At 46.9% G+C, this 19366-nt stretch overlaps 1 protein-coding gene across 10 annotated transcripts in view; it reads right to left on the minus strand.

Annotated features, from left to right (window-relative positions):
• Positions 1-19366, minus strand: part of inpp4b (inositol polyphosphate-4-phosphatase type II B) — a 1159724-nt gene that overhangs the window by 165187 nt on the left and 975171 nt on the right. For 7 of the 10 annotated variants that reach the window (XM_086009058.1, XM_086009068.1, XM_086009087.1 and 4 more), the window contains one exon: positions 17647-17715. The exons of the other annotated variants lie outside the window; for them this stretch is intronic. In XM_086009058.1, coding sequence (XP_085865184.1) covers positions 17647-17715 — 69 coding nt within the window. The remainder of the gene's footprint in view (positions 1-17646; positions 17716-19366) is intronic. 10 annotated transcript variants of the gene reach the window in all.

Consider the following 19366-nt stretch of genomic DNA (forward strand, 5'->3'; position numbering starts at 1 on the left):
GGGCGGGGGTAGAGGTGATTGAGGAGTGGACCAGGGTGTCGCGGAGGGAGCGGTCCCTTCGGAATGCTGAAAGGGGTGGGGAGGGGAAGATGTGTTTGGTGGTGGGATCATGCTGGAGGCAGCGGAAAGGAACTTAACTTTTGTTCTTTCCTCCCCTCCCCCCTTTCCCTGTCCCTGCACTTGTTTAAAATCTGTTACAGCTCTAACTTTTTCCAGTTCTGATGAAAGGTCATCAACCTGAAACATTGGGCTGAATTTTCCATGATGGTAGCGGGCGCGATCGGTGGCGGGTTGGGTGGGAAAGTTGTTTTTTTTTGACAGCGGGTCGGGAACTCGCTCCCACGCACCTTTCCCACAGGTGCGTCTGTCAGCGTGGAGCCGACCCGACCTGCTGTGACAGGGGGAGCCAATTGAAATCATTATGAGGTACTTTACAGGCACTTACAAGCTTTCCCCCCTCACCCTCCTTTTTAAAATTTTCCTGCATGGCCACGGGATTCACACAGCTCGGGAACCACATCTGTCAACCTGAGGTGGGAGTTCTGTGGCCATTGCTCCAGCTGATTACTTGACAGCACGTAAAACAAACCAAAATAAAAACATGTTGATTACATCAGCTAACAGATTGATGGAGATTCTGTTCTACTTAAAAAGCTATTGGTAAATGTTAATTATTCAGTGGCCATTCTCAGCTGTTGCCTTCCAACTGAACAGTAATTGCAGTGAATTGATCTGCACTATAAAAAATGACATATTGTAGGAACGGAGGTTCCTGTAGTGTCCGTGTGTTGATAATGACACTGAAGACAGGAGTTGGTTCATAGGTATTTACTAAGCAAAGTCTGGCGGGGGGGGGGGGGGGGTTCTAACGGATATACACAATATACAGGCTTATATAGCCCGAGTGGCAATTACCGGCATTACAGCACACCTGGGGCTCTTAAAGGCACATACACCACAATTCCTCCCCTTTTAGCTAACCAGTACATCATATTTGAAGTAATTATTAATTACATGTTATAAGCAAAATAATATACATTGCTGTAGTTAATTAATTATAAGTCAGTCTCTCAGGAGGCTTCCTGACTCGGTCCGGATAACGCCTCGGGGGTGTAGTAGTTTCTGGTGGTGTAGCAGGTTCTTCTGGCAAGGCTGATTCGGCTTGAATGCCAGTGTCGGGTTCATCGGGTTCCAGTATCACCGGATCGGAGGTAGATATGGGTATCTCTACTTCATCATTAGGCGTATAGAGTTGTGGTGCAGGTTGTCCCTTTTCGGATGACTTTATGATCTGGTCAGCATGGCGCCTTATTATGCTTTCTCCGATGTCCGCGGTATACATCAGTGGTCCTAGTCGTGTGCAGATAGTTCCAGGCTGCCATTTCTCGGTATGGTAGTCCCGGGCCAAAACCTGTTGACCTAGCTGGAAGGCCCTAGTTGGCCTTTCATTCATGCCTTGAAACTGCCGGTTCTCCACGTCCCTTCTGATGTTGGGCTTGACCAAATCCAGCCGGCATCTTAGGATTCTATTGATGAACATCATGGCGGGAGTTTGGTTGGTAACCATATGTGTTGCATTCCTGTATGCGAATAAGAAGTTATCCACCTTGTGCTGAAGTTTTATGTCTTCATTACCCATGGCCTTTATGGCCTTCTTGAAGGTCTGGACAAACCTTTCAGCCAATCCATTGGTGGCAGGATGGTATGGGGCGGACGTGTAGTGCTTAACCCCATTGTTTTTTAAGAACTTTCTGAATTCTTCGGACATAAATTGCGGTCCATTATCAGAACAGATCTGTTCCGGCAGCCCATTCCTGGCAAATATGGTCCTTAATACTGTGATGGTTTTTTCCGTGGTGGTGGAGGACATCTTTATTACCTCCGGCCACTTGGAGTGTGCATCAACCGCGATTAAGAACATCGAGTCCATAAATGGACCAGCAAAGTCGATGTGCACCCTTTGCCAGGGAGATGAGGGCCACTCCCATGGATGTAGAGGGGCTTGTGGTGGAGCGTTTTGGACCTTCTGGCATCCTAGGCAGCTCTTGGTCATTTCTTCGATGTCTCCATCGATACCTGGCCACCATACAAACGCCCTAGCTAGGTTCTTCATTTTCACTCCACCCAGATGCCCCTCGTGAAGCTCCTTTAGCACTTTATCCTGGAGTTTGGGTGGAATCACCACTCTGGATCCACACATCAAGGTTCCTCGGCACACTGACAGCTGTTCTCTTCTTTGCGAGAATGCTGGCAACAGTGGTTCGCCATGTGCTGGCCATCCCTTCACTGTTAAATCGTAGACCCGTGAGAGAGTCGGGTCATTTCTCGTCTCCCTTTCAATGGCAGAATTTGTCACTGGTAGACATTCCACTATGGTAGAGTGGAACATCTCTAGTGGGTCTACTGTAGGTGCCTCTTCTACCGTTGGCAACGGTAGGCGCGATAAACCGTCAGCATTCCCATGCTGTTTTGGCCCTTTGTATTCTATTTTGTGTTGGTGTGCCCCTAGAAAAAGGGACCACCTCTGTAGCCTTTGCGCTGTCATAATGGGAACAACTTTTTTAGGTTTGAATATGGAGATGAGAGGTTGATGGTCAGTCAACAAGGTAAATTTTTGTCCGTGTAGGTAATGGTTGAATTTCTTCACTCCCCATACCAGGCGGAGTGCTTCCCTGTCGATTTGGGCATAGTTACGCTCAGCTGAGTTTAATGAGCGTGACGCAAAAGCTATCGGCCGTTCTGAGCCATCAGGGAATTTATGGGATAATACTGCTCCTATGCCGTAAGGGGATGCATCGCATGCCAGTCTGATTGGCAGTGATGGGTTGTAATGAGCCAAAACTTCTTCGGATGTGATTAAGTCTTTGCATTTATGGAAGGCACGTTTACAGTCTTCGTTCCACTTCCAAATCACTCCTGTTTGTAGAAGTTCATTAAGAGGGTGTAGAAGAGTTGATAAGTTCGGTAAAAATTTATGATAGTCATTTATTAATCCCAGGAACGACCTTAATTGTGAAACATTTTCAGGTGCTGGGGCTTTTATGACCGCTTCAATTTTTTCAGGTGACTTATGCAACCCTTCATTATTAATTATGTGGCCACAATATGATATTTGATTTTGGAAAAATTCGCACTTGGGGCGATTCGCTCGTAGGCCCCGTCCTTTCAGCCTAGTGAACACCTGCTCCAAATTGGCAAGGTGCTTGCTGTCGTTTTCTCCTGTTACAAGGATGTCGTCTAGGTAGCATTGAGTCCCCGGAATCCCTTGCAAGACTTGCTCCATAGCTCTTTGCCAGATAGCTGGAGCTGATGCTATTCCAAAAACCAGTCGATTGTACTGGTACAGGCCTTTGTGGGTGTTTATCGTGAGATACTTTTTAGAGGCCTCCTCAACCTCCATCTGTAGATATGCCTGTGCCAAGTCAATTTTGGTGAAACGTTTCCCTCCGGATAGTGAGGCGAAAATATCTTCTACCCTCGGAAGAGGATACTGTACTGTGTGAAGGACCGGGTTTACAGTCACCTTGAAGTCACCACAGATGCGAATTTTTCTCTGTTCTTCAGATTTATCTTTATTCAATGCTTTTTTCATGACTGGAACGATGGGTGTTGCCCATTCGCTCCAATCTATTTTGGATAATACGCCTGCTTTTTCCAAATTCTCCAGCTCTGCCTCGACTGCTGGACGTATTACGTATGGTACCGGTCTTGCCTTAAAAAATTTGGGAATTGCTGCATCTTCCACTTTTATTGAGGCGGTGATGCCTTTCAAGGTTCCTAGTTTCTCTTGAAACACTTCTTTGGCGTTGGCCAAGATGTCTTTTAATCGTTCAGGTATGATGTCATCATTGTTTTTTTCCTTACTGGTCACCGTCAGTGCCTGAATGGAGTGCCAGTCTAAACATATCTTCCTGATCCATTCACGTCCCAACAACGGTGGACCACCATCTTGTAGAATGTATAAAGACAACTTTTGTATTTCTTTGCCGTTGTATACAACAGGCAACCTTATTTTTCCTTTGGGGTATACTTTCTGCCCCGTATATGTTTTTAAGATAATGGATGCGTCTTTTAGAGGTATATGCGAAAATAGCCTCTCGTAATCCCGTCGATTTATTACGGTTAGAGCTGATCCTGTATCTAGCTCCATTTTAACTGGGGACCCTGCTATTGTGAGGGTAACCCAAATGGTTTGGTAATCATCTTTGGCAAGTACATTATGTAATTTGAGACAGCTTGGTCTCTTGTTTTCGAAGTCGCTATCGCTCTTCTGGTCTTCGGAGCTACTGTCCATCAGCATTTGTACCTTCCTGTACTTTTCTTTATTGATTTTTTTTTTTCCTGTCAGTGGATTTATTTTGTCCAGATCGGCATACCCGTGCAATGTGTCCAATCTTCCCGCATTGCCTGCATGCTTTGTCCTTGAACCAGCAGTCCCTCTGGTTATGGGTGGATCTGCCGCAGCGATAACATCTTTTGAAACCCTGTGTCATTTCATGGGTGCCGAAGTCCTGTGTCTTTTGTTGTATCTCTGCAGCTCCTTTTGCTGCTGCTTCGTATGATACAGCCATACTGAAAGCTTTGTCCAATGTTAAATCTTTTTCAGAAAGCAGTCTTTTTTGTGTTCCTTCACTTAAGAGACCGCAAACGAATTTGTCTCGAAGATAATCTGATAGTCCTGCCCCGAATTGGCAGTACTTTGATAGCTTTCTTAATTCGGTTAGGTAATCAGCGTTACTTTCATTCTTGTGTTGATTTCTCTTGAAGAACTTGAATCGTTCCGCTATCAGCAGCGGTGTTGGGTTTAAGTGCTCCTGCAGGGTATCAACAATTTCTTTAAAATTCTTGTCCTTTGGTTTGGCTGGAGTGATTAAATTTCGTAACAGCCCGTATGTCTTTGCGCCCATTAAGTTCAGAAGTACTGAAGCTTTTTTTTCATCTTCTATTCCATTTGCAGTGCAATATACCTCTACTCTTTCCACGTATGTGGTCCAATCCTCTATTTCGCTATCAAAAGCATCAATATTACCAGATTTAGGCATTTCAGAAAAGATATGGCGCTTCCCGTGCTTTTTTTTCTTTTCTGTAGCAAAGATATGGCGCTTCCCGCGCTTTCCCGCCGCTGCTGCCGATAACAACGCTGTTTACTGCGGTTTCCGTTCTCTTTTTTTTATTTACTGTTGTAGACTTGTTCCCGCTGGAGGTCTGAACGCTGATCTGCTTGCCGCGCCGGCCGTCTCCCGAGTGCTCCCTCCCAGTCTGTTATTGCTTGCCTCCGATTTCGCTGCCTGTCTCAGCTGTAGAGCCAGCCGCTGGAGCCCCAGCCTGACGCCCAGGAAGGATTAGCGCAGTACCTGCCACCAGCTTGGCCAGCTGGTGAAACCACAGCTTCTCTCACTTCCTTGAGTCTTCTGGACGCCCGAGGAATCGATGTCCTTGAGGTGCTGCCGAATTGCAGGTAAGTCCGTTTCCACTTCGTCGCCACTGTAGTGTCCGTGTGTTGATAAAGACACTGAAGACAGGAGTTGGTTCATAGGTATTTACTAAGCAAAGTCTGGTGGGGGTTCTAACGGATATACACAATATACAGGCTTATATAGCCCGAGTGGCAATTACCGGCATTACAGCACACCTGGGGCTCTTAAAGGCACATACACCACAGTTCCTATCTGAATAAGGTATTCGACTCGATGAATCAAATCAACAGGTTTTAATGAACGAAGTTAACAGGGAAACTACAGGAGAAATGGTACACAGGTCTATACAGCTTGCTGGGCACTCGACGACTACTGGAAGCTGACGTCATCGCGTTCTTCGCGCCACTGGTGGTCACGTGATCGGCGTCATGACATCATCACGTGGAGTGCAGGAAAACACAATACAGTACGGTTTAAAGGTGCAGTCCGCGGTTGCACTACACTGTAGTTAAAGGGATTATTACCAATTGTTCTGAGACCCTTGGTGGCTCCGCCACAGGCGCCCCCCCAGAATCCACTTTAACGGACATTGTCAGCCGAGTAGGAGGCTTAATGATCCTGGCCGAACGGCGACTAAATTCAGGCAGCGGAAATGGGGCATTAGTGGAAGGACTAGTGCCGGATTGCGGCAGAAGCGGCGTCTCGGGCGAGGCAGAAACGGTAGTCAGAGGTGCAGGCGCGTCAGAGGCCGAATCGGGCTGTCCGACGGTGGGCTGGTGCACGGCTGGTCCGGCGGCTAACGGCGGTCGGCCGCGGCGAGGCGGTTGGGCAACCACGACAGGCTCACTGCGATCCAGGTGGGCTGGTTTGAGCCGGTCAATAGAGACGGCATCAGACTTTCCACCGACTTCGACCGTGAAAAACTTTTCCCCTGGTGCGATGACACGAAAAGGTCCGGTATACGGTGGCTTGAGTGGGTCTCTGTGACCGTCCTGTCGAATAAAGACATAGTCCGAACTCATGAGCTCTGCCGGGACGTGAGGCCTCTGCAGGTCATGGTGCGAGGTTGGGATGGGCAGGAAATTCCTAGCCGCCTCCTGATGAAGTAGGAGCTGTTGAGCTGCAGACCATGGTTCGGTGTGTGGAGGGAGAAAGTCACCTGGTACTCTGAGTGTCTGGCCATAAACCAGCTCAGCCGATGAAGACTGAAGATCCTCCTTTGGTGCTGTCCGGAGGCCTAGCATCACCCATGGAAGCCTGTCCACCCAGTTGGGTCCCCTCAAGCTGGCACGGAGGGACGCTTTGAGAGAGCGATGGAACCTTTCGCACAGGCCATTCGCCTGTGGATGGTACGCGGTGGTACGGTGCAGCTTGGTCCCCAGGCCTTGTGCCACTGCGTTCCACAGCTCTGATGTGAATTGCGGACCGCGGTCCGAGGAGATGTCCGATGGCACCCCGAACTGAGCCACCCACGACGAAAGAAATGCCCTGGCGACGTCTGCTGCAGTGGTAGCGGCCAAGGGAATCGCCTCTGGCCACCTGGTGGTCCGGTCTACCACCGTCAGGAGGTGTGTGAATCCACGCGACCCGGGAAGGGGACCTACTAAATCCACGTGAACGTGGTCGAAACGGCGCTCAGGCACCGGGAAGTTGGCCACCGGAGCCTTGACGTGACGGTTGACTTTGGATTTTTGGCAATCGACGCAATTGTTTGTCCAGTCCCGGACGTCCAAATGCATGCCTTTCCAAACGAATTTGCGGGACAGTAGCCGTTGAGAAGCCCGCATCCCCGGGTGAGATAACCCGTGGATTGCCTGGAATACCTTCTTGCGCCATTCGACCGGCACAATGGGCCGGGGCACTCCCATGGATGTGTCGCACAAGAGCGTGGTTCCTGCCGCTTGAAACGGCACGTCTGCAACCTGCCAACTGGAAGGCGTGGTCCTAAACGCTTGTACCTCTGGGTCTGCCAGTTGATCCTCTGCCAGTCCAATGAAATCGATGCCCAGGTGGACTGCCTGGACTGGAACCCGGGAAAGGCAATCTGCCACGAGATTATCCTTGCCTGACACATGCCGCAAATCCGTTGTGAATTCGGATATAAACGTGAGGTGGCGCTGTTGCCGAGCTGACCAAGGTTCTGCCGTTTTGGCCATGGCGAAGGTGAGCGGCTTGTGGTCCACGAATGCAGTGAACGGACGGCCTTGGAGCAGGAAACGGAAATGCCGGATGGCCAAAAACAGGGCTAGCAACTCTCTGTCAAAAGTGCTATACTTTCGCTCGTTCTTGCGCAGTTGGCGGCTGAAAAAGGCTAACGGCTGCCAACCTCCGTCGACCCACTGCTCTTGAACCGCTCCGATGGCGTAGTCGGAGGCGTCCGTAGTGAGGGCAAGTCGCGCCCGGGAGTGGGTGTGCTAGCATAGTTGCATCCGCCAACGCCGCCTTGGTATCGCGGAATGCCTGGTCCATTTGCAGTGTCCAAGTGAGAACACCCTTGCCCGACTTCCCTTTTAGTGCTTCGTACAGAGGTTGCATTAACCGGGCCGCCTTGGGGACAAAACGATGATAAAAATTTACCATCCCCGAGAACTCTTGTAGGGGTTTGACCGTGTGAGGCCGCGGAAATGCGGTAACTGCCTCTACCTTGGTGGCTAGTGGGACGGCGCCTTCTGGGATAATCCTGTGTCCCAGGAAATCAATGCTGGATACTCCAAATGTGCATTTAGCCGGATTGACAATAAGGCCGTGTTGGCTGAGTCGGGCGAAAAGTGTACATAAATGGGCCATGTGAGCTGTCGTATCCTTGCTGGCTATTAGGATGGCGTCCAAATATACAAAAATGAAGGGCAGGTCCCGTAAGACAGAGTCCATCAACCGCTGGAATGCTTGCGCTGCGTTTTTTAGACCGAATGGCATGCGGAGGAACTCGAAAAGGCCGAACGGAGTGATGACTGCCGTTTTGGGGACGTCTGGAGGGTGCACCGGAACTTGATGATATCCCCGAACGAGATCCACTTTAGAAAATATAGCGTTGCCAGCCAGATGTGCCAAAAAATCTTGGATGTGGGGAATAGGATACCTGTCCGGTGTTGTGGCGTCGTTTAAGCGTCTGTAATCCCCGCACGGTCACCATCCGCCACCTGGTTTGGGTACTATATGCAGTGGGGAGGACCAAGGGCTGTCCGAACGCCGGATGATCCCGAGTCGCTCCATGGTCTGGAACTCAGCCTTTGCGGCTGCCAGCTTGCCGGCTTCTAATCGCCGCGCCCGAGCGTAAACGGGTGCTCCGGTCGTGGTGATATGGTGCTCCACCCCGTGCCGTGTGCTTGCAGCCGAAAAAGTAGGCCTGGTGAGCTCCGGGAATTCGCCGAGCAGGCGCGTAAACCCATCTTGTGATGGAATCACACAGGCCACCGACCATGACATGGCGGTGCTGCGGTGGCAGGGCACTGCGTGGAAAGTGGACGCATTAATGAGTCGGCAGTGTTGGACGTCGACCAGCAGACTGTTTGCACAGAAAAAATCAGCACACAGGATGGCCTGTGAGACCTTGGCTGTAATGAAGTCGCAGACAAAACGCTGACCGGCGAAGGTTAAGTTTACCGTCCGTTTCCCGAACGTACGCATGGCAGCGCCATTTACTGCCACGAGGGAAGGCCCCTGGCCGCCGGAGAGGAGGTCCAGCTTTGAAGCAGGGAGGATGCTGCACTGGGAACCAGTGTTGCACAGGAATCGTCGGCCCGTAACGGAATCCGTAACGTAAATGAGTTTGCCCGCTGAGCCCGCCGCCATTGCTAACTTGCTGTGCTTTCTAGACCTTGTCGTCCGTCCGGTAGGACGCAGGCTTGTTGGAGTTTTTTTTTTCTTGATGGAAACTGCAAGGAGGCCGGCAGCATCGAGCTTTGGCGCCAAAACGGGCGTGGTACGCGCACCATCCTGCTGGGGGAGGGCTGGGCTTCGCTCGCGTGGGGGAAAGGTGCCTCGTGGCTGCACAGCATTGCTGAGTAACAGTAAATATCTTGTCTGCCTCTGCAGCGAGTTCAGCACCGTCTGTGATGGCAGTGTTGGCCAATGCCGCCTGCACCGGTTCGGGTAGCTGGCAGAGGAAAAGTTCACGGAATAAAAAGCATTGGGGTTCCGCGCCCAACAGCGTGAGCATTTGACTCATCAGCTCTGACGGTTTTGAGTCTCTGAGGCCGGGCATGGAAATAAGCTTGCGTGCCCGCTCCGACTTATTAAGATCAAATACCTGTAGCAAACGGGCTTTAAGCGCTTCGTACTTGCCCTCCTCCGGTGGGCTTCCAAGGATGCTGACGACCCGCGAGGCCGTGGCACTGTCGAGAGCGGCAACCACGTAATAATAACAGGTCGCATCCGCTGTGACCTCCCGGAGAGCAAACTGTGCTTCTGCCTGGAAAAACCATGTTGCTGGCTGCTGTTCCCAGAACTGCGGCAGTTTAAGGGCGACGGCGTTCGTGTTCATCCTCGACGAAAGTTGTCCGACGAGATCGGGGTCACCAATGTAGGAACGGAGGTTCCTATCTGAATAAGGTATTCGACTCGATGAATCAAATCAACAGGTTTTAATGAACAACGAAGTTAACAGGGAAACTACAGGAGAAACGGTACACAGGTCTATACAGCTTGCTGGGCACTCGACGACTACTCGAAGATTCTGGAAGCTGACGTCATGGCGTTCTTCGCGCCACTGGTGGTCACGTGATCAGCGTCATGACGTCATCACGTGGAGTGCAGGAAAACACAATACAGTAGTTTAAAGGTGCAGTCCGCGGTTGCACTACACTGTAGTTAAAGGGATTATTACCAATTGTTCTGAGACCCTTGGTGGCTCCGCCACAATATACCATTTAAATAAATTTGTGTTTTGTTTCTGGTCAGATTTTTCTCACAGTATACTGTGATTGTCCAGTTACACATTAAATCAAGTCATCATCCGTAACAATATCATTCTCATCGCTCATTCCACTGGTTCAATTTGCTTTCAGTCCCTGAATAGACTTTAGGGTGAATTTCTGAGGAGGTTCTCTCACTTGTCCATTGTTTACTTCAATGGAAGAGCTGCAGAAATCCTAGGAACACATTGTAAGCACCACTTACACTGTTTGTCAGGGTTTCCGCAGCTCTTCCACTGAACTTGCATAAGATTGTAAATCCACCCCTTTACAATTACATTTAAAATCCGCTTAATTTTACATATTACCTATACACACACATCTTTTATCTGTACCAGTTACTGATACAAAAGTCTATAGATTTGTGACTAAAGCACCAATAACTTCCCAACTAATGTACTTTTTTAATTATGTTCTTGATCGTATTTGTAGATGGAGTCATATTACTTAATGATAATTTTATTTAAATATTTCTTTGTCACTCATATATAACTTTTATTATATTATTGTACAGTAAAGATTCAACACCCACTTGTTAGATTAAACTTAAAATCTAATGTGGTCAGTGTCCCTTTAAGGATCCCGGCTTAAAACGTGTCATGAATGAAGTCACCAGATCCGCACCATCTCATTGGGCCGGGTAACGTGCTGGACGAGCTCAATAAGCCCCATTAAAGTAAGTTCATTTTGTACAGTGGGATGGAGCCAGCAGCGGGGTCGTGACCAGCCACGGACCGGCCGCACCAGACCTGCCCAGGTAAGGAAAATTCCGGCCGTTAACTGTTTCTCTCTTCACAGATGTTGCCTGACCTGCTGAGTATTTCCAGCATTTTCTGTTTTTATTTCAGATTTCCAGCATCTGCGGTATTTTGCTTTTGTATTAGTATTCTGAATATGTTAGCTATACTGAGCTGATGTTGCTATTTTATTTCTTCTTGAGGTTTTGCAGTTGTGTTTTGAAGGCTACCATATTGGATTTCATTGGCGCAGACACTGGGAATGACAGTACTCAATCGGGGATCGGGGAGCGCTGACTTCAGACTGGTTCTGTGATGATGTTTGTGGAGCAAACACCTGGAGGTTAAAGGAGACTTCTTTGCTGCTGTGGCCTGTGTATCCATCTTGGGAGGTGTCTAGGATGCAAAGCTGCAGGAAGAGCTTTACAGACCCCGAGAAAAGCTACTTCTGTGTTGCACTTTTTCTGTATTTCCCGCTCTCTTTTACTCGCAGCCTTTTTCTCTGTTATTCTCTTCCAGTGCCTCAGTTACTCAGTCAGGATTCAGGCCTCTCAGGGCCTGATTACAAATGAAATTTAGCAGCTCAACATCAGTAGTTCTTGTAGTCATTGGAGAGCATGCCAAGCAGCCTGTACAGTAGTGGGGGCAGCTGTGGAGGAGTCCACAACCTGGATCAGTGCAGTGTTGCATGACTGTCAACCTGAAATTCAATGCTGTTGTGGCTTTCACAGCCACTGACCAAATCATTACAGTTATGGAAGTGGTTTCCAGGTCTGGGTGCGGAACTGTGCCTAGTTCTGTGATGGCATCTGACTGCAATCACAGTCTCCACATGCCTTTGTGTCTTTGGACATGTCGAGGTATGACCGTCATGTGTTGTAAGCGCAGATGAAATCATAAGGATGGGTTTTAACTGAGCATCCAAGGTACAAATAATCCTGTCTGGCATGCCTCATCTGATCCTCCTCCTCCAAATACAAAGAGATGCCCAAAAAGATATGCATGTTGGCAGCACACAATGAAATATTCCATGGGGAAGTTGACAGAGACAGCAGACAGAGTGTACCTTAAAGAAGCTGAAATTAAATTTGTTCCTGGCAAAGCAACTGAATAAGTAAGCAGCAAAGCAGCACCAAAATAGGTGGAAAATACACAGCACGCACTTGTAGCAAGTCCAAACTAAACAAGCCACTTAAAGAGCAAAGATCCACTATGAAGAATGGGTGTCACCCTTGCAGTACCTATTTCGTACAGGCACTAAGCATCTGGACTGGTGTTCAGATATTCTGCCCACATTATTTTGGGGGGGCCCTAATGAACCTAGCACACATACGTCAGCTTCAGCACAGTAAGTGCTTCTGGGTGGCATCATGGCATGAACTGCTCAAAGTGTCACCTTGTGTACATAAGAACTGGGGGGAATATGGTCACTGCAATCATTATTAGGTCTCACTGGCACTCTTGCAGCAGTTTTATTTCTTTGGCTTTAACAGTTCAGGCTTTATATGCAATTATATATTTTTCTTCTCTTCTTTATTCTTCATTTATCTGCTTTGATTGAAAGCTGTAACTCTCACATCTAACAATTCTACTTTTTGATGAATCTCCCCTAAAATCTACTAACAAATTTTAACAGCAGATTCTTAGTGAAGATAGAAGACCTTGAATCGCCAAGCTACTATATCACAATTTGTTCTCCTGTGTTCCAGATAGTCCTGGCAAAACCAATTCCAGTTACTCTCTGCAGTAGATCCACCAATTAATGTACATCTTCAAGAAGAATACTCGAGTCAAACTGACCAACGTGCCAACGTGGCAGTAAAATTGTGGTCATCAAACTTGTGTACACTCAGCTATCTATGACATCAAATACTCATTATCAAGACAGTCTGGATTAAGTAACCATATAAATTTTGTATAATTATGAATAATCCTTTACCATTTGGAAGTATAATATTTTGTTTAAAAAAAGATTTGGGGAAAGGAACGTTTTCATAATTTGAGCTCAACAGCTGGATTTACAACTTTTCTGAAAAAAAAGGAAGTCATTTATTGAAGATGAAGTATACTAGAAATTTTCCAACATTTATTGGACAAACTCCCTCTATGGTTACTTATATCTTCCATCATGAGGTTGGTACAATCTGAGCTCACTGTCATGCAATGCCCTGCATCTGGAAGCTGGAACAACTTGTACATGCTCGCTGGTCGACGTGAAATCAGCATTGCTTTTCCAATAGAAATATGAGTATTAGCTATTCATATTCCCCCTTCACTAGCACTGTGCTCAGCAGATCTTTCATTCGATGATGCCCATTTTCTTTTGCTGGTGAATGGACAAAAGGAATCTTTTTAAGGAATTGTTACGACATAGACATTGGAAAAGCGATGTCTATATTGTTACAATCATATATAGTGCATGCTGGTGTCCTCTCTGACTGAGGATGTGACTTAGAGTCAAAATCAAGTCTTCTTGAGTCCAAGAATATAGATGTAATAGTGATTGGAGTTGTGTTTTGTTTTTCTTTTGTGGCGGTAAAGATCTTTTGTCCAGCCTTATCTTTGTCAGGGGTCACGCTATAGAATATAAAGGAAGAATTACGTGCTGTATTGATGGCATCAATTATTTAGATGTCAGCTGTCCACATCCCTTGTCCTCCCCCAGTGCAAAACAGTGCTCAGAGATAGAGATAAAGGAAACATGGAAAACTGGTTAAAAAAAAATTGGCTCCTCTCAAGTGGAAAATTAAATTATTGGCAGCAGCAGTGGTGGTGCTTCCTTTAAAGTGCTGGTGAGAAAAATGGCATCCATTGTGGCTGAAGCACAAGCAAACTAGGCATATGTATTGTGAGTGGGCTCATAATAGAACAAGCTGAGGATTAGAGCATGGTTCAAGGGTAACCTGTGTTATCATTTATAAATGATGTACCATTTATAGCCCCAGAGCACACAGTCAAATGACAGATAACATAACACTTATGATTTATTAACAATCTGCTATGTCAGATCTTACCCTGCACACAACTCTACCCCGCTGTGCCACTGAAGAAAACCGCCAGCTGAATTTTAAAAGAAACAGTCTCTTTTCTCTGATGACTTTCCCTGAGCAATTTTCAAATACAGTCAATGCACACAATAATTCTATCAACATGCCCTAGTGCTGATGAGGGCAGGAATAGCAAATTTCCTTTGTCAGTGTCTATACCTTCACTGTCCTATTCTTTGCAGGTCAGCTGAGATAACAGGCTGTTAAGTTATTTTCAGGCCTTCTATGCTCACATTTTGATATTATTACAGTCAGGGAGAGCAGACTTTTATTCAAATGTTGTTGAGACTTTAATATCTCTTTTTTTCTCCACTACTCTTTCTTGGAATTCCCTCCAGTGCACACACAGCAACCTTAACCAACAGCAGGACAGTGAGCTACTCCCAAGAGTTCCACCAAACCTGCTTTGAAAAAGGGCATGGGGAGATACGTTAGAAGACTTTCCCTCTGATTTCCTCTCATAGAAACATAGAAGATAGGAGCAGGAGTAGGCCATTCGGCCCCTCGAGCCTGCTCCGCCATTCAATGCGATCATGGCTGATCATCCAAATTCAGTACCCTGTCCCTGCCTTCTCTCCATATCCCTTGATCCCTTTAGCCTTAAGAAATATATCTAACTCCTTCTTGAATATATTTAATGAATTGGCCTCAACTGCCTTCTGTGGTAGAGAATTCCACAGGTTCACCACTCTCTGGGTGAAGAAATTCCTCCTCATCTCAGTCCTAAATGGCTTACCCCTTATCCTTAGACTGTGACCCCTGGTTCTGGACTCCCTGGCCATCGGGAACATGCTTCCTGCATCCAGTCTATCTAGTCCTGTTATTATTTTATAAGTTTCAATGAGATCCCCTCTCATTCTTCTAAACTCCAGCGAGTATAAGCCCAATCGACCCAATCTCTCCTCATACGTCATTCCTGCCATCCCAGGTATCAGTCTGGTGAATCTTCGCTGAACTCCCTCCATGGCAAGAACATCCTTCCTCAGATAAGGCGACCAAAACTGCACACAATACTCCAGGTGTGGTTGCACCAAGGCCCTGTACAACTGCATCAAGACATCCTTGTTCCTGTACTCGAACCCTCTCGCTACGAAGGCCAACATACCATTTGCCTTCTTAACCGCCTGCTGCACCTACATGCTTGCCTTCAGCGACTGGTGCACAAGGACACCCAGGTCTCGTTGCACTTCCCCTTCTCCCTCTTGCAGACATGCCAACAACCTGTTCAGCACCTCTCCAACAGAGATGCAGTTGAGATTGGTAATTCATTTTCTGGCACGTGAAGGGCGAGGGCAAGGGTCATTTCGCCCCTTCCCCACCCCCCCCACATCCGCCATGATCTCACTGAATGGCAGAACAGGCTCGAGGGGCTGAATGGCCTACTACTGTTCCTATGTTTTCGCCCAACATCCCAGCTCGCCATGGTGCAACGTGCTGCAGCATCAACACACTAGGTGAGAAAAGTCATGTTTTTCTTCCTTATTCTCTTCAAATGTGATTTTTAAAAATGCTTCTTTCGGATGAGACGCTAAGCTGAAGGCGCTGTTCGGGCAGATGTAAAAGATCCCACAACAGTGTTCGAAGAAGAGCAGGGGAATTCTCCAGTCTCTTGGCCAACAATTATCCTTTAACAACACCACCAGGAAACCCCCCCACCCCCCAGATTTACTGGTCATTTATCTCATCGCTGTTTGTGCTTGCTGTGGGTAAAGTTGGCTGCCTTGTTTGGCTACAAAACTACAGGGACCACACTTAAAAAATAATTCATTGACTATGAAGCACTATGGAACATCCTAAGGATATGAAACACATCAAAATCAGCATTAACAGCCTCAAAATGGGGTCAGTAGACTTACCGGCCCCTTAATGCCAGCGCTCCTGCTGTCGCCATTTTGTATAGGGGCCTATTGCTAGGTGGCTGAATCGCCCACCTATTGCAGGTGGTAGGTCCTGCTTAATGGGGGTCCCATGATGCACACAGGATGCCGATTGCCATTTTGGGACCGAACTGGTTGGATTGTGCACACTCTGACCAGTTTTACTGGCGCTACCACAGAAGAGGCCACAAAAAGTTACGTTTTAAATTATTTTTGTAAGGCCTCCCCAAAAAATAATTGAAGCCACTGCCGCCCCGGGTTCCCCGCTCGTGATTACGACCCCCCCACCTCACCTTGCCGCCAGCTGTGCAGCTGCCTGATATTGAGCGGGGGCCTGAATCCAGCGAGTTGCATTCGGGCACCCACAATACACTGGTTCTATTTAAATCAGGACCGGGCCTCAAAATGGCAGCAGTCTCTTCGCTGCCGAACGGGCGGGCGGGCAGCCGCCCGAAAGTTCTTTCTTTTCTCTCAGTATTAAAACTCTGTTTCAGGAAGCCAATCAGTTTCAAATAAGCAAATTACAAATTTAAACAGGAAAATGGTCAAACATTTAACAAGTATCAAGACATCTTAAACTAGATTACATTTTGCTATAAGAATGATATATATTTTCAACACGCCACTTACTGCAGGATACACTGATACATAATTATGGATGGTTGTACAGGAATTTTACACGCTTTCATTGAGAAGAACAGCCTCCTCCTGAGGTCCCCACCATCACAGAAGCCAGTCTTCCGCCAATTCAATTCACTCCACGTGATATCAAGAAACGGCTGAGCGCACTGGATACAGCAAAGGCCATGGGCCCGAACAACACCCCGGCTGTCGTGCTGAAGACTTGTGCTCCAGAATTAGCCACACCTCTAGCCAAGCTGTTCCAGTACAGCTACAAAACTGGCATCTATCTGACAATGTGGAAAACTGCCCAGGTATGTCCTGTCCACAAAATGCAGGACAAATCCAATCTGGCCAATTATTGCCCCTTCAGTCTACTCTCAATCATCAGCAAAGTGATGGAAGGTGTCATCGACAGTGCTATCAAGCGGCACTTACTCATCAAATACCTGCTCACTGATGCCCAGTTTGGGTTCTGCCAAGACCACTCAGCTCCCGACCTCATTACAGCCTTGGTCCAAACATGGACAAAGGAGCTGAATTCCAGAGGTGAGGTGAGAGTGACTGCCCTTGACATCGAGGCAGCATTTGACCGAGTGTGGCATCAAGGAGCCCTAGTAAAACTGAAGTCAATGGGAATCGGGGGAAAAACTCTCCACTGGCTGGAGTCATAGCTAGCACAAAGGAAGATGATTATGGTGGTTGGAGGTCAATCATCACAGCCTCAGGACATCGCTGCAGGAGTTCCTCAGGGCAGTGTCCTAGACCCAACCATCTTCAGCTGCTTCATCAATTACCTTCCCTCCAACATAAGGTCAGAAATGGGGATGTTCGCTGATGACTGCAGTGTTCAGTACCATTCACAACTCCTCAGATAATAAAGCAGTCCACGCCTGCATGCAACAAGACCTGGACGACGTTCAGGCTTGGGCTGATAAGTGGCAGGTAACATTCGCGCCACACAAGTGCCAGGCAATGACTATCTCCAACAAGCGAGAGTCTAACCACTGCCCCTTGACATTCAACGGTATTACCATCGCCGAATCCCGCACCATCAACATCCTGGGGGTCACCATTGATTCTTGAAAACAGGGCTGTTCAGCCTTGAAAAGAAGTAATTGTAGAAGGAAAAATGAATTTCATAAAGCTTGCAGAAAGAGGGTGAGGGGTCAACAGGAAAGGTCACAGCAAATTTCAAAAGTGGATCAAAAAAATGATCAGAGGGACAAAGAGGGGACTAGAAATGAGTATAGCTATAGACACTAAACATAACATCAAGCACTACTGTCATAGCAAGAGGACAGTTAGGGAAGAACTGACAAATTAAAGATGTTAATTGGGATAAAACTGAAAATGAACAGAGAATTGTTAATCCATACAATGAATATTCCTTGAACTATTGACCAGTGAAGACAAATACTAGCATGCTCTTCAATAATGGAACTAATCCATGAGGATTTATCAACTTCGACATCAACAAAACAGATGTTCTAGACAGGCTTAAAAAGCTCAAAAAGATCAATCCCTGCACTGAGAGAGACTAGGGATGCAATTTGTGAAGTGCTGGCAATTGTCGTGAGGGAGTCAATGAATGCTGAAGAAACTCCATTACACTGAAATCAAACTAATGCAGTATGCATAATTCAAGAAAGAGAATAAATCTCATCAGGGCAACTACAGACTTAGCTGGGGGGTGGTGAGCGTGCTATCATTAGCCTATCTAGGCTAGCAAAAGAAAAAAGAACAAATTTTCCACTCTTAATTCACTTTCTTGTGTCCTCTCCTGGAAAATTTGCTGAGTGAATGTTGTGAAAGGACTTGGTCAGACTGGGCTGTGATGGCCCTTATAGTCAAACTGTCTATTGACACTCACAGTCTAAGCTCATACATAAAGAACAGATACTTGGATGAGGTATCAAAGGGCCCATGAAAGAATACCCCAGCATGCGATACTGCCTTCAAGGGAGCAGGGAAGACATTTTGAGAAAAAAGTATGTAATTTAAGTGCATATTACTTCTTTACAATTTCTTTCATCATGTTATTTTTAAATTGAAAAAGTTCTTATTTCATTTGAGGAGTACTTCTTTTGAAATTTAACATAATGCAACCTTAAACAGAAAGTTAACTCTTTAGGTGCATGCCATCACAGAATTCCTCTCTGACCTCCAAATATTTTTAGTAACTTAAAAAAAATCCTCAGTTATATAATCATCTTTCCTCTGAAACCCTGTACTAGAGAGTTAAATGCATGGCTCAAAGACTGCTGTGGGAGAAATGGGTTTTGCTTCCTGGGACACTGGCACCAGTACTGGGGCAGGAGGGAGCTGTTCCGTTGGGACGGGCTTCACTTGGCCAGTGCTGGGACTAGAGTCCTGGCGGATCATATAACTAGGGCTGTAGAGAGGGCTTTAAACTAACTAGTGGGGGGGAGGTTCCTAGAGAGCAAATAATAAAAATGACAACAGAGAAGGTCATAGACTTAGGTAGCAGTGGGGAAATTAAAAACCAGAGCGTGTCAGGAAGGGGCAGAAGGTATGGAGTAAAAGGTAAAGTAATAAAAAGGGCAAAAGCAGGAACTAAGTGTCACAAAACATCTTTGAAAGTTCTCTATCTGAATGCACATAGCATTCGTAACAAAATAGACAAGTTAATGGCACAAATAACTACATATGGGTATGATCTGTGGCCATTACAGAAACATGGCTGCAGGGTGACAATGCCTGGGAATTAAACATACCAGGTTATTTAACGAT

The sequence above is a fragment of the Somniosus microcephalus genome, chromosome 2, assembly GCF_052327205.1.
Source record: "Somniosus microcephalus isolate GS21.2 chromosome 2, FLI_Smic_1.0, whole genome shotgun sequence".
Classification (NCBI taxonomy): domain Eukaryota; kingdom Metazoa; phylum Chordata; class Chondrichthyes; order Squaliformes; family Somniosidae; genus Somniosus; species Somniosus microcephalus.